Source organism: Thermothelomyces heterothallicus (genome assembly GCF_042370625.1).
Source record: "Thermothelomyces heterothallicus CBS 202.75 unplaced genomic scaffold P884_scaffold_1, whole genome shotgun sequence".
In the NCBI taxonomy this organism is placed as follows: Eukaryota; Fungi; Ascomycota; class Sordariomycetes; order Sordariales; family Chaetomiaceae; genus Thermothelomyces; species Thermothelomyces heterothallicus.
Window position 1 is genome coordinate 2,990,945 of NW_027192562.1, and position 11,249 is coordinate 3,002,193.

General features: G+C 55.2%; 3 protein-coding genes across 3 annotated transcripts; all 3 read right to left on the minus strand.

Annotated features, from left to right (window-relative positions):
• Positions 1-334: 334 nt before the first annotated feature.
• P884DRAFT_190931 (SNF2 family N-terminal domain-containing protein) lies at positions 335-3,891 on the minus strand (the record flags this gene model as incomplete). Its single annotated transcript, XM_069437555.1, has 2 exons — positions 335-2,580; positions 2,646-3,891. 2 exons carry the CDS (start codon positions 3,889-3,891, stop codon positions 335-337), a joined length of 3,492 nt encoding a protein of 1,163 aa, XP_069302202.1.
• Positions 3,892-5,724: 1,833 nt separating this feature from the next.
• On the minus strand, positions 5,725-7,138 carry P884DRAFT_289124 (uncharacterized protein; the record flags this gene model as incomplete). Its single annotated transcript, XM_069443981.1, has 6 exons — positions 5,725-6,006; positions 6,048-6,094; positions 6,145-6,321; positions 6,505-6,508; positions 6,764-6,768; positions 7,024-7,138. 6 exons carry the CDS (start codon positions 7,136-7,138, stop codon positions 5,827-5,829), a joined length of 528 nt encoding a protein of 175 aa, XP_069302203.1. The 3' UTR covers positions 5,725-5,826.
• Positions 7,139-9,399: 2,261 nt separating this feature from the next.
• Positions 9,400-10,312, minus strand: P884DRAFT_274462 (uncharacterized protein; the record flags this gene model as incomplete). Its single annotated transcript, XM_069442722.1, has 3 exons — positions 9,400-9,534; positions 9,614-9,864; positions 9,916-10,312. The coding sequence occupies 3 exons, from the start codon at positions 10,310-10,312 to the stop codon at positions 9,400-9,402; spliced, it is 783 nt and encodes a 260-aa protein (XP_069302204.1).
• Positions 10,313-11,249: the final 937 nt, after the last annotated feature.

An 11,249-nucleotide genomic window follows, 5' to 3' on the forward strand; every position in this document is an offset into this window, starting at 1 on the left:
GTCAGCCATTAGCAATCCGCCCGCAGCGCTGTGGCATGTTAGCCGCGCGGTGGCTCTTTTTGTCAAGTAACGCTAATAGAAGTCCAGCGCTATGAAGCTGACAGCAGCTGATCGTGACACTGGCTACAACAACAAGGAGAACACCAAGAGACTCCAGGAAGTCTAAGGGTATAATCGTCATTTCTTCGTCAAAAAGCAGGTCATTGTCCGTGGGCCACTGCTTTGAAAGTACTCGTGACGCCACCCATGACCGTTCAAGCCTCGGTTTACTGCGGAGGCATTCGTCTTCCGTCTGTAGCATTCCTACATCCTGGGCGTCATGCTGGCCCACGAATTACTGATACTCGGGCTTGAGAGTCCAGATCGCCCGCATGCTGGACCCTCGCTTCTCCATCTTGGCCACCTTCCCTAATGCTAACTTGAACTCGTCCGCCTGCCGAGAACCACTGCAATATCGGTTGAAATGATCCACCAGCAGCTTGGACGGCACCTGACCGTTGTGCCGCTTGATAAATTCCGGTATCATCTTCTCAAAGTCTTTCGCCCCGAGATTTCGATCAGCTGCACCGGGCGTACCCGGTCTTGAGCTGCCTGGACTGCCTGAACTGAGCCCTTGGCGGTTTGCAACGCCGGCCAATATGGTGGCAGAGCTTGGCCCGCCGCGCCCGCGACGGATATTGGTAGGCCGGCCGGCCTCCCCAACCTCCCCGGTCCAGGTCACGGTGCCAATGGGCACCCTCCGAGCCTGCTCGCCTGCGCGGCGGAGACTGAGCGCTGCTTGCGCAGCTATCCGGTTAGCCTCCTGCTGGAGCAACTTACGATCCGCCTTCACCGTCTTCTTGCCGTTGATGATTTCATCGTGCTCAAGGGCGCTGTGGACGTTTGAGCTTGCGAAGAGGCCTTCCAGAAGCCGATCCTCTTCGTTGGACGGTGGTGCAGAGGGGTCTTCATATGTCTCGAGGCCAGCAACCCCATCTATTTTGCGAAGATCGGCTTCCTTCTCATCTGCGTCCTTGTTGGCGCCGACCTGTCGGGGCCTGAGTGGAACAGCGTCGTGCCCAGGCACAATGAGTTCCTTCGGGCCGCTGCGTTTGAAGTTCTTGACGTCACTGCCTTTGAACATCTCGCTCGTTTCGGTCACACCATCCTCGTACGAGCTGAGGCTGAAAAGGTCATGCAGGTCGCTAAGGTTGAAGGTTGTTTGCTGCTTCGGGTCCTTGAGCACCTTATTTGACAGGAACTGTTTGAATATCTGCCGATGATAAATCTTTTCTTCGATTGTTCCGGCCGTCATCAGCCGGTAAATAGTAACCTCCCGCTTCTGGCCCAGCCTCCAGGCTCGCTCCCTCGCCTGGACGTCCGTGGAAGGGTTCCAATCCGGGTCGAAAATAATGACGCGGTTCGCTCCCGTCAGGTTAACGCCCAATCCGCCAACCTTGGTCGTCAGCAGAAACACATCAAGCCCCGGATCGTTGTTGAATTGATCGACGAGCAGCTGGCGCTGCTTGACTGGCGTCTTGCCGTCCATACGCAGGTACTTGATATTGTCCAGCCGCTGAACAAATGCTTCGATGATGTCGAGCATTTGAACGCCCTGGCAGAACAGGAGTGTCTTGTGTCCTAAGCGTTTCCACATCGGGAGCAGCGACTTGACGACTGCCATCTTGCCCGATTTGCTGTCATCACCCCACTTGTAGCCAGGTTTGCCCTTGAGCCTGGGGTCCAACAGATCAGGGTGGTTGCATATTTTTCGGAGTATGTCAATGCCGTACAAGGACTGACGCGTCCGGTTGAGAATGGCCGCCATCTCTTCCGACTTGAGAAACAGTTCATATGCCTCCCGCTGCGACTGTGACAGCTTGCAGAACAGCACCTGCTCGCTCTTCCTCGGGAGATCTGCAGCGACATCAACCTTCAGCCGCTGGAGGAGATAGGGACTTATTGCATCCTTGAGGGTTTCTGCGCATTTCTGTGCAGTCATGATCTGTAGGTTGGTGGCATTGGCGTAGCCTCCCAGCCTAATTGGTATCTCAAACTGGTTGCGGAACGCCACCAGGGTACCAAGGCGCATGGGGTAAACGAAATCAAACAGGGACCAGAGCTCGGTCAGATTGTTCTGCATTGGTGTGCCGGACAGGATGATGCGGTTATGGGTGCGCAGCTCTTTGCAATAGATTGTGATGGCTGTGTTTGGGTTCCGGATCTTGTGGCCTTCGTCCAGGACAGCGTAGCCCCAGTCGACGGGAATCAGGACGTCGCCATACGTCTGCAGACCAGCATATGTTGTGACCAGAACATGACCCTGCTTGACCACCCGGTCGACGATTCTGCTCGCGGCCGCGCTGGACTTTCTGGGCTTCTTCTCCTCCCAGTCATCCACATGGTCCTCGATCTCGCCCTCGTCACGGACATTGAACATGCCGCTTCCAGAGGAGTGCAAGATGGAGACGCGGAGTGGCGGCCACCAGCGATGGAACTCGTTGACCCACTGCCGCAGAACGGTGGCCGGGGCGACCACGATGACGGGTTTGTGGAGCATTCTGCTATAATGCAGGGCGGCAATAAATGAGATGACCTGGACTGAGAGATTGTGAGCGGAAGATTCAGGGAGCGGCAGACACTGAGAGTGCAAGAACAGGACGAACCTGTTTTACCCAGGCCCATCTCATCGCCGACAATGCCACCAACCTGTTGAGCATATAGCTCTGCCAGCCATTTCACACCGGTCTTTTGATAATCGAAGAGAGAGGGGTAGATGTCGCCGGGGAGCTTCAATCCGTTCTCGAAATGGTGGTCTGGTTGATCTGGTGATGGCTTGTGCCATTCCTCTACGCCATCTGACCCGTCGTCAACGGGCACACCCGATTGTTCCTGACGACGCTTTCTTGCCCGACTCCTCCGCTCGACCCAGTCCCTAAGCCTCCGCTGGTAAACAGCCTCGTTCCCGTCGTCTATGTTGCTCAAGTCAATCTTGTCGTCGCCTCCCTTCGCTGCTTTCCCTCGCTTCCGCTTTGGGGTGGTGTCCGTCAAGTCATAGTCATCAGAAGCAGAAGATTCCAAATTGACCGATTCGGCAGCTGATTCGTTTGGTGCAAAGTCATCGTCGGACACCGTAGGGGCTTTCGGTACCTTCCGCTTCTTCCGCGGCCGGAGAGAGAACTCGGACTCTACGGCAGAGCTAACCAAATCCTCGCTGTCCTCGGCGAAACCGGGCGCCCTCAAATTCTGGTGCGAACGGGGACCCTCTCCTGCCTGCTCCTCTAATTCCTCCGCAACAGCCTCATCCTCCGCGTCGATTATCGCATCGGCAAGCTCTCCTTGGACGCCTTCAGGCCGGGGCCCGCCAAACGTGGCGAAAGGGGTGATTTTCCCAGTCCGAATGAGATACTCGCGCTGCGTCTCACCGGGAAGCCTTCCGCCTGTTCTTTGTGCCTGGTCATCCGCTGCATCTTGCCGATTTCGCTGCTCGATGCGGGCATTGAAATCGGCGATGTCTTTGTCGCAGATCTCAATCTCCGCCTCGATGCGCGCAGTTTCTCGCTGGATTCGTAACCTTGCCGTAGGGTTCGCATGTGCGGCACGGAGTTTCTGCTGCTGAACCCTGAGTTGGTTCTCAAGTTTGGACTTAGACGCCTCGGCCTTTTCGATGCGCTTCTGATCCCGTTTGTCCTCAGCTTCGATCAGGGCACGACTGGCCTGGAGCGTGATATCCCGCTCGAGGTCGTCCTGATCTCGAACATTTTCGGTGAGAAGCTTGAGTGCTGTCGCCTCGTCATCCACAATCTCGCCCTGGATGTCTGTTGCGTTCTCAGCGACATGGGAATTGGCGTTATCAGTGGACGCATTGGAGGGACCCTCAGCTGCGTCGGGGATTTGGAGCGTGGAATTCATATTGCGATAGGCGGGGAGCAGAGTATGATACTCGCGAGGGCTTTGTGACGAGAGAACGACCTAAGCGAAAGGCAAAGGCAAACCTGAGCAGGCAGGGCGGCAGGGAAGCAGCGGCGGGGGAGCGAATATCAGAGCGGGCACATTCTAAGCGAGGTAACAGCAAAAGTACCAAAGAAACAAAGGAATGAGGACGAAACGGATGGATTTGCTTTGCCTTGTCGAGGAGGTGATTCTGACTGTCAAGTGCGAGGAGAGGTTTGTAAGCAGCAGCTGCGGGTGATACTGCTGAAGTTGAGCATGAACGAGTCGCGAACGCACGTGGTGGCATTCAGCGCGCTGTCACCTGACTTTAATTGATGACGCACGGCCGGTGTGCGCGCCCTTTGGGCCAATCCCCAAGTTGGCTCGTGCTCTTCATACATTCTTGTGTTGATGCTCTTGACAGAAACTCCTGTTTGCAAAACATTCGGTTCGTTCTTTGTCTTTTTGTTGGTGTGCTCTAACTTTGGTGCCATGGTTTCAGCTATCGCCATATTTTTAATACTTGATTCGTACTTTGCGACCAGTCACGTTTTGCGGACAGCTGCTCCGTTTCAAGATTGAGCTCGATTTGCAACTGCAGCGCAAGGATGAAAGGACACCGGTACACAGTCAAGTAGACGCGGCGATATTACAAGTCAGCCACGGCTTTTGAGCAAATCAAGGCCGCTTGGTTCCTCTCGCTCTTAAGGACCATTATTTGCTCTTTTGTAGCTTCTTGAGATAAGGGCTTCGCTAATACGCAGTGATTTTTGACCTTTTCCCCATTTTCAGGTTCATTTTTTTATCAGAGGGTGTGTTCTACTGGGTTCGAGCCCCTTGAGATTATACAGAGGACCTTAAGTGTTTCAGTCGTGGCCTATGGTTAGTGATCATAGGTGTGACAATGAGCTTGCTCCTCACTCAGCCACTTATGATTAATCTTCTTCCGCGGGGGGGGGGGGGGGCGCCCTCTGCCAAGTTCCTTTCTGCGGGAGCAAGGCTCCGATTACAGAAAGTCGTCCATGATGTCTTTCCACTATCCCATCGCTTGCTTGTTGCTATAGGATATATGGACGGGACACAGCGCCGCGAGAAAAGGACCTTTAACCGTTGCAATGACGGACAGAACCGAGTCATCCGTGCTGCTCAATAGTTGAAGACTGAGCTTGGAGTCTTCCCCAAAGGACGGATGCTGCGAGACCCAGATTTTCTGTCGAAATCGTCGAGTGATCTTGCAGGACGGGCCGGACTGGTGTCCAACGCGACCGTTAACATTTGTGCTTAGCCTGTTACCCACCGTCTGGGACACAGATCGTAGGATTTTTTTTTTTGGGGGGGGGGGGGGGGGGGGGTTAAGACGGACAGTTGCAACGTTGCGCAATCAATGGCACGCAGACGTCTGATCAGAAGAACGGTCTTGGCCAGGCCGAGCACAGAAAACCGCACAGCACCAGCCACCTCTTTCAGGGGCAGGCCGAGTCTAACCCTCCATACCCCGGCCTTGGGACTGACAGCTGACAGTAGAGTGCGCAGTCACTACTCTGTAGGCGACGACAATTCCTGAACACTCATCACATCCCACCATACCCCGCCCGCGGACCGCCTCCCCTTGGGCAGAGGTGTTTGAAGCAAAATACGGATTGACAATGGCTGCCCAATGGGGGCCGGACATGCGAGGCCGCGTCCCTCTTTCTCTGACACCGTCGGACCGTGTTCCTTGCATCCTGTCCCTTCCTCTCGTCCCATTCCCCCCCCCCCCCCCCCCCCCCCCAAAAAAAAAAAAAAAAAAAAAAAAAAAAAAAAAAAAAAACCGGGGCTCTCGACCTGACACTCTTGCTTTCTTGGTTCGGGACACAGACGCCTGCGAGGAGAAATCTAGGAAGGCGCCAATCCAACAGATCCGAAGCATCACGACTATGGCGACACCGCCGCGGCTCCAGGAGAGGTTCCCAGCCAGGTTTTGCCGTTCTCTGGGACCAGGCTGTTCGACGATTCTCTGCTCCACGGCCCGCTGTCTCGCAGGGACATGATGCTTGTCGCAAGGAACGCGCCCCTTATCTGGAGTGGCTGTTTCCTTCTCTCGGCCTGGCGATTCTGAGTTGGGAGATCCGCGGCCTAGAATCCCACACGCTCACACAATAGAAGATGCGCGTGATCCGTCGGATCACACCGGACAAGGATGCTACCCTACGGTTTTTGCGTATCACGGCCAGTGACCACCGAATTGGTTACAACTGCCAGGAGTACCGTCGAAGCTGTCATCTCGTTCCCCCCCAACCCCCCCCGTCATCGTCTGGGAGGGGAACTCGATTTGTTGGGCGGGTGGCTCGAGTTTCTCGGTGAATGCGTCCGCCTTGTCCCGTGCTTCGCATTGACGCATGACGGGATGCCTCTTCGCTGCGAAGTGCCCTACTCTTGGTTTAGTCAAGTGTACCCAGGAGGACAAGAAAACTCGCTACGGCCACTGAGTTATGTCATTGAAACTGCGGGTTTCGCGCCGTCACTTAGAGAGTTTATGGACACCCGCTTTTCCCAAAGGAGTAACCAGTCATGTCGGCGGAGCAATATGAAAGTATGTGGCCAGCTTCCTACCGTGCTAGCAGCCAAGTTCGAGTAGTTAGTGTGTAACCTAAAGCCTTCAAAATCACTGTGAACAACGAATCGGCACTTGCAGCGGGAAGGGGCGGATCGGATTACCAATTGCTTGCGCTGGATGTGAGCATAGGGCAATATATTGCCGCGCTAATCTCCGATTGGATGCGTGCCTGCTTTTTGGTACGAACGTTGGCTACGAGCCCGCGACTTGTCTGCATGAGAGTACCTGAAACGCAGTTCTTCACGAAGTACATACGGTAACTGATGTGTGTAGCGGGGTACAATGCGGTCTTCTGCGAATGCTAGACGCTGCAGCTTCGCAAGAGGATGGGATGAGATACTCTGGCGATTTCAAATTCCAAACGGAAGCAGCCGATGCCTATGCCTGAGGCGCTCTGGGTTGCCGTGGGAATGGGGAGCTCGGTTGTCAGCGCACCAATCTGACAAGAAAGACGGGGCGCGGTGGTCGGAGACCGGATCGAAGAAGCCAGGACCCTGCAGAGAAGGCGGGCTTACCGACGAGAGATCGTTTCGACAGCCGTGACAGGGGCGGTTTGCCGAACACAAGGTGGATGTGACTTGATGCTGCCTTGAGCCTCTCCAGGCCCTGGAAGTTGCCGAGATCGATCATCTTGGTGGGATGGGACCTGGAAGGAACATCCACTCTTGTCCATTAGCCGGGGGTGGTGCAAGCAGTGCGAAGAGGGGAAGATGGGGCTCTCGCGCCTCTACTATTACATTGGATTCTCGGCGGTGCTCGAGTTCGTTCCCGCTGAGGTGGAAACTTCCAGACTAATGAGGAATTGGTTCGCTTGAATGTGAACTGGTTGGATAGTGTAGATGGCAGGCGCACAGTGGGGCGGAGCAAGTCGGGACGCAGTTTGGTGATTACAAGAGTAGAAGGAAGCACATCAGCTACCTTAGTGTACGCTGCCAGTGATACTTGCGGTATGACATGAAAATTTAAGGCAGCTTGATTTCACCACTAGCAAGATTTCATATCATATACAAAGAACCTGGAAAGTACGCAGTGCTTTCCGTGGAAAAGAACCTGGAGCTGGCACTTGTCTGTTTTGGGCAATGTATTTTGGTGTTGGAAAGTGCCCCATAACTTCCGTTGATGGAACTCCAACTCAAGTTTCTCGCTACGTAAGGTAATGAATGTATGTACGGATTCCATACCTACTTGTGAGGCACTGCAAGCACAACAGAGTCCAACACAGCCCTTTCTCCCGGTTATACGTTTCGCAATGTGTGTACGACTTGCCAGGACAAGCGGTGTGCTTATTTACGCTCTCTAGATAGTGAACTCCTAAAGCTCCCGTGTTTTGTTTATCACCACCTGAACCAGGTTGTTAGAGTACCTGCAGGTATATCCATGGTGGACTCTCTCAGTGGGGCAGGGACTTGCTGCATCGATCGCGCACTGTGCCCACACCCCGAGGATAACTACAGACTCTTGTGGGGTCCGGCTTGGCAACGCTAATGACGCGCCTGCAACGGCCCAACGGCGCGCTCTGATTCAATGGTCTCAAAAATGGGTTCCACGTTCAATTGTCTGCAAATCACCGAGTTCCGGCCGCCAAGGGAGCTCCCATGCGCTTGTTTATCCCGTACTCAAGCAAGGAAAGTGATGTCGCGATGGCAGATGATATGAGCATGCATCCCAATGTGTAGGCAGCAGCAATGCGAGAAGGCGAATCCTTGAAACTCAGGATTGTGGCAACCAAGTTAACTAAACGCTCTCCGTGACTGGGTACCTCCGTCTCGGCGAAGAAAAAAAAAACGTTACGGTACTGGGGGTGACTGGAGGATCGACATCGGAACTTGACCTGGGGCGAGGCAAGGCCTTTGTCACCTTTCAAACGGACACCTCTACGGAGCAGCCGACGCCTTTGGGTTGCCGGGTCAAGGGAGAAAGAGCATTACGAAGTCATCTCCCTCCTGCGCCAAGCAGGGGTGTGATCCAAGCTGGATTATTTCAGATTGTGTACACCACTAGGACGAGCAGACTGAAACCCATTTCTTCCATTACCCAGCTCATCATGTCCGTTCTTACCCTTTCTCAACCGGAAGCGCTTCCCAACGAAAGCAAATGAACAATCTAGGTCGTCATCATCACTCGGCCGTACACCCCCCTTTCGCCCGACCGGTCGTCGTATGTATCGTTTCTCCTGCCAAGATTCCCAGCCCCATCTATGCCTTGAGAACTGATGCTGTTATATATATATAGAGAGAGAGAGAGGACAATAGGGATAAAAGAAGAAAACATAGGGAATATGGAAATGAAAGATATCCTTTTAAATGTTTCAGGGGTATCTGTGATATTAAGGCCGCCTCCTGAACAGGAGCGACTAACACAATGCTGTTGTAAGGATGGAAGATTACGTATGAGGGAGCAGAGAAGGTGTAGTGCCAGAAGAAGGGAACATTAGAAGAGTAGTAGAACGAGGTAGGACCGGGGCCAGGAGAGCAAGCAGTCAGACTGCTCCAAGAGCACGACAGGGCCGCCGCCTGCCACAATGCGCCTCTCCAAACCCAAGGTTTAGAAATGCAAAAACAAGAAATCTTTTCTGTGCCAAAGGAAACGGTGGGTTTTCTTGATAGCCCCAGCGGGCTTGATTATGTTGGGTTCTGAATATTCTTTTGTGTTGCAGGCGGACCTTCCAGTCTAGCGTATCGTTGACGGTGGGGCCGCATCTGAGGGGAGGATTGAAAATACAACCAAGAGGAGGTGTGAACCTCGTTGGCCTGTTCGGACCGAGGGTTCCTGCCGGAGCTCTTCAGGTGGTTTTCGTTTTGGTGTGTGCCATCTCGTCACTGGGGCTGTGACGGATAGAGATTGGCGTCCCCTGCCTCAGGATCTGAAGTCCCGAGGGGGGACAACGATTGCTATAAGCTCTCGCCGGACAGCTGCGCCGCCCTCTCGCGACAAGCTGCCGGGGTGAAGCCGGCGCCGACCTTGTTTGCGATGATGCGCCACTTTTCGTTCTCGTAGTCCTGAAGCGCCCTTCTGAGTTTTTGGTCCTGTAGTTATAATTCACAGTCAGTCACTGATGCCGCGTTCTATCTACTCTCGAGTCCCGGCCTGAGAGAAACCACTCACCGTTTCCTCTGTCCACTGGGTCGTTTTGGCCTTGAGCTTCGTACAATAGCGCACCTGGAGTGTCCCGCTCGAACGTCCAGGGAAGAAGTCGGCAATTTGTTTCCACGTCAGGTTTTTGTTCTCCTTGAGATCAATAAGGAGCTGATCGTCCTCGGGTGTAAACTTCAGCTTCGGCCCTTTCGGCCGCGGAGCTGGTGGTGGCATCCCGGCTTGCCCAACCATGCTTGGGGCGCCTCCTCCTCCTCCTCCTCCTCCTCCTCCTCCAGGTCCACCACCACCACCTGCTCCTCCTCCTCCTCCACCGCTATTGTCCCCCTCCCGTCGCATGAGCTTGCTTAGGGGTCCCGTATCCGGCAGCCGATGGTGGTGATGTGTTGGCGGTGCGGGTGCTTGTGCGTAAGCGGCACCCAGCGGTGTCTGTTGCATCGGCTCGAGATCGCTGTGCTCGAGGACGGGCATGCCGGGTACAGAAAGGTCGAGATCGTCGGGCCGTGACCGCTTCACCCCTCCCGTGTGCCCGTGCGCCGGGGTTAGAGGCTGATAGAGGGGCGTCACGACAGCATGGGGAGAGGGGCCGGCGCCAAAATGGGACGGTCCCGGATGCCCCAAGTGTCGGGGCGAGGGGTGCCCGGCCAGGTGGGCTGGGTCAGTAAGGATCGGATGCGGGTGGTGGGCGGGGGTGTAATGCTGCGGCGGCATTCCGTGGTGAGAGGGGTGGGAAGGGGCATCGTGGAGCGGGGGCGGGCCGGAATGCTGGAGAGAGCCCCGATGATGGTGGTGGTGGTGGTGGTGCGCATCATATGGGTGCGCAGCCTGGGTCTCTTCCCCCGAATGCGGCTCTTGTGTCGCGTAGTCGACATTGTAGTCGGGTCCCACACGGTAGTTGCCCGCCAGCGTGTCTCCAACACATGGATTCCGCCAGAGCGAGCCGCTCTGGCTGGTCGCCGGACTCTGAATCGAAATAGTTCGTGAAGGCTGAACCCCGCGGGGCTACGTGGGCGGAGGCAGCGACGATTCACCCGAAGCTGGGGGGTTCGGCAGGCCGTCCTCTGGTCTGCTTGGTCGGTTGGAGCGCCACCAGTAGCTTGTGTTGATGAAGAGCGAACGGTGCTAGGAGAAAGGCGGAGAGCATGTGTGTTGAAGGGTGGACCGGGTCTTGGCTGGGTGTTCGCGGTCACGGGGAGCGGTCGGTGGGAGTGCCGGGACGGTCTCGAGCGGAAGGGCTTGGCCTGAGGCGGTTGGACAGATAGGCAAAGGTAGTGCCAGTTACTCGGGCGGGACCCCTCAGCAGCTCGTTGCTTTTTATGACATGCGCGGGCAGCTTTCGTCTCCCTAACGCGACTGCTGGGCCCGGGTGGACGGGATTCCTTTGGTTGGGCGTCTTCGTACTTTACGCCCTTCCTCGTTCCCCGACAAGAGGGAAGAAAATTTTTGAGCAACCAACAACGAGTATATGTAGTATTATATCGTCTGGCATTCAGTAATCGCGGAGCAGGACAAAGGAAGTCGGGCTCCCAGCGCTCTGGGGGGTGGGAGTAGGTTTAATACCCGTTGCATCGCTCCACATCCAAGTTTAAACACATCAGAGATTGCCAAGCGCCAGACCAAAAGGATGGTTCCTCAGCATTGGCGGGAC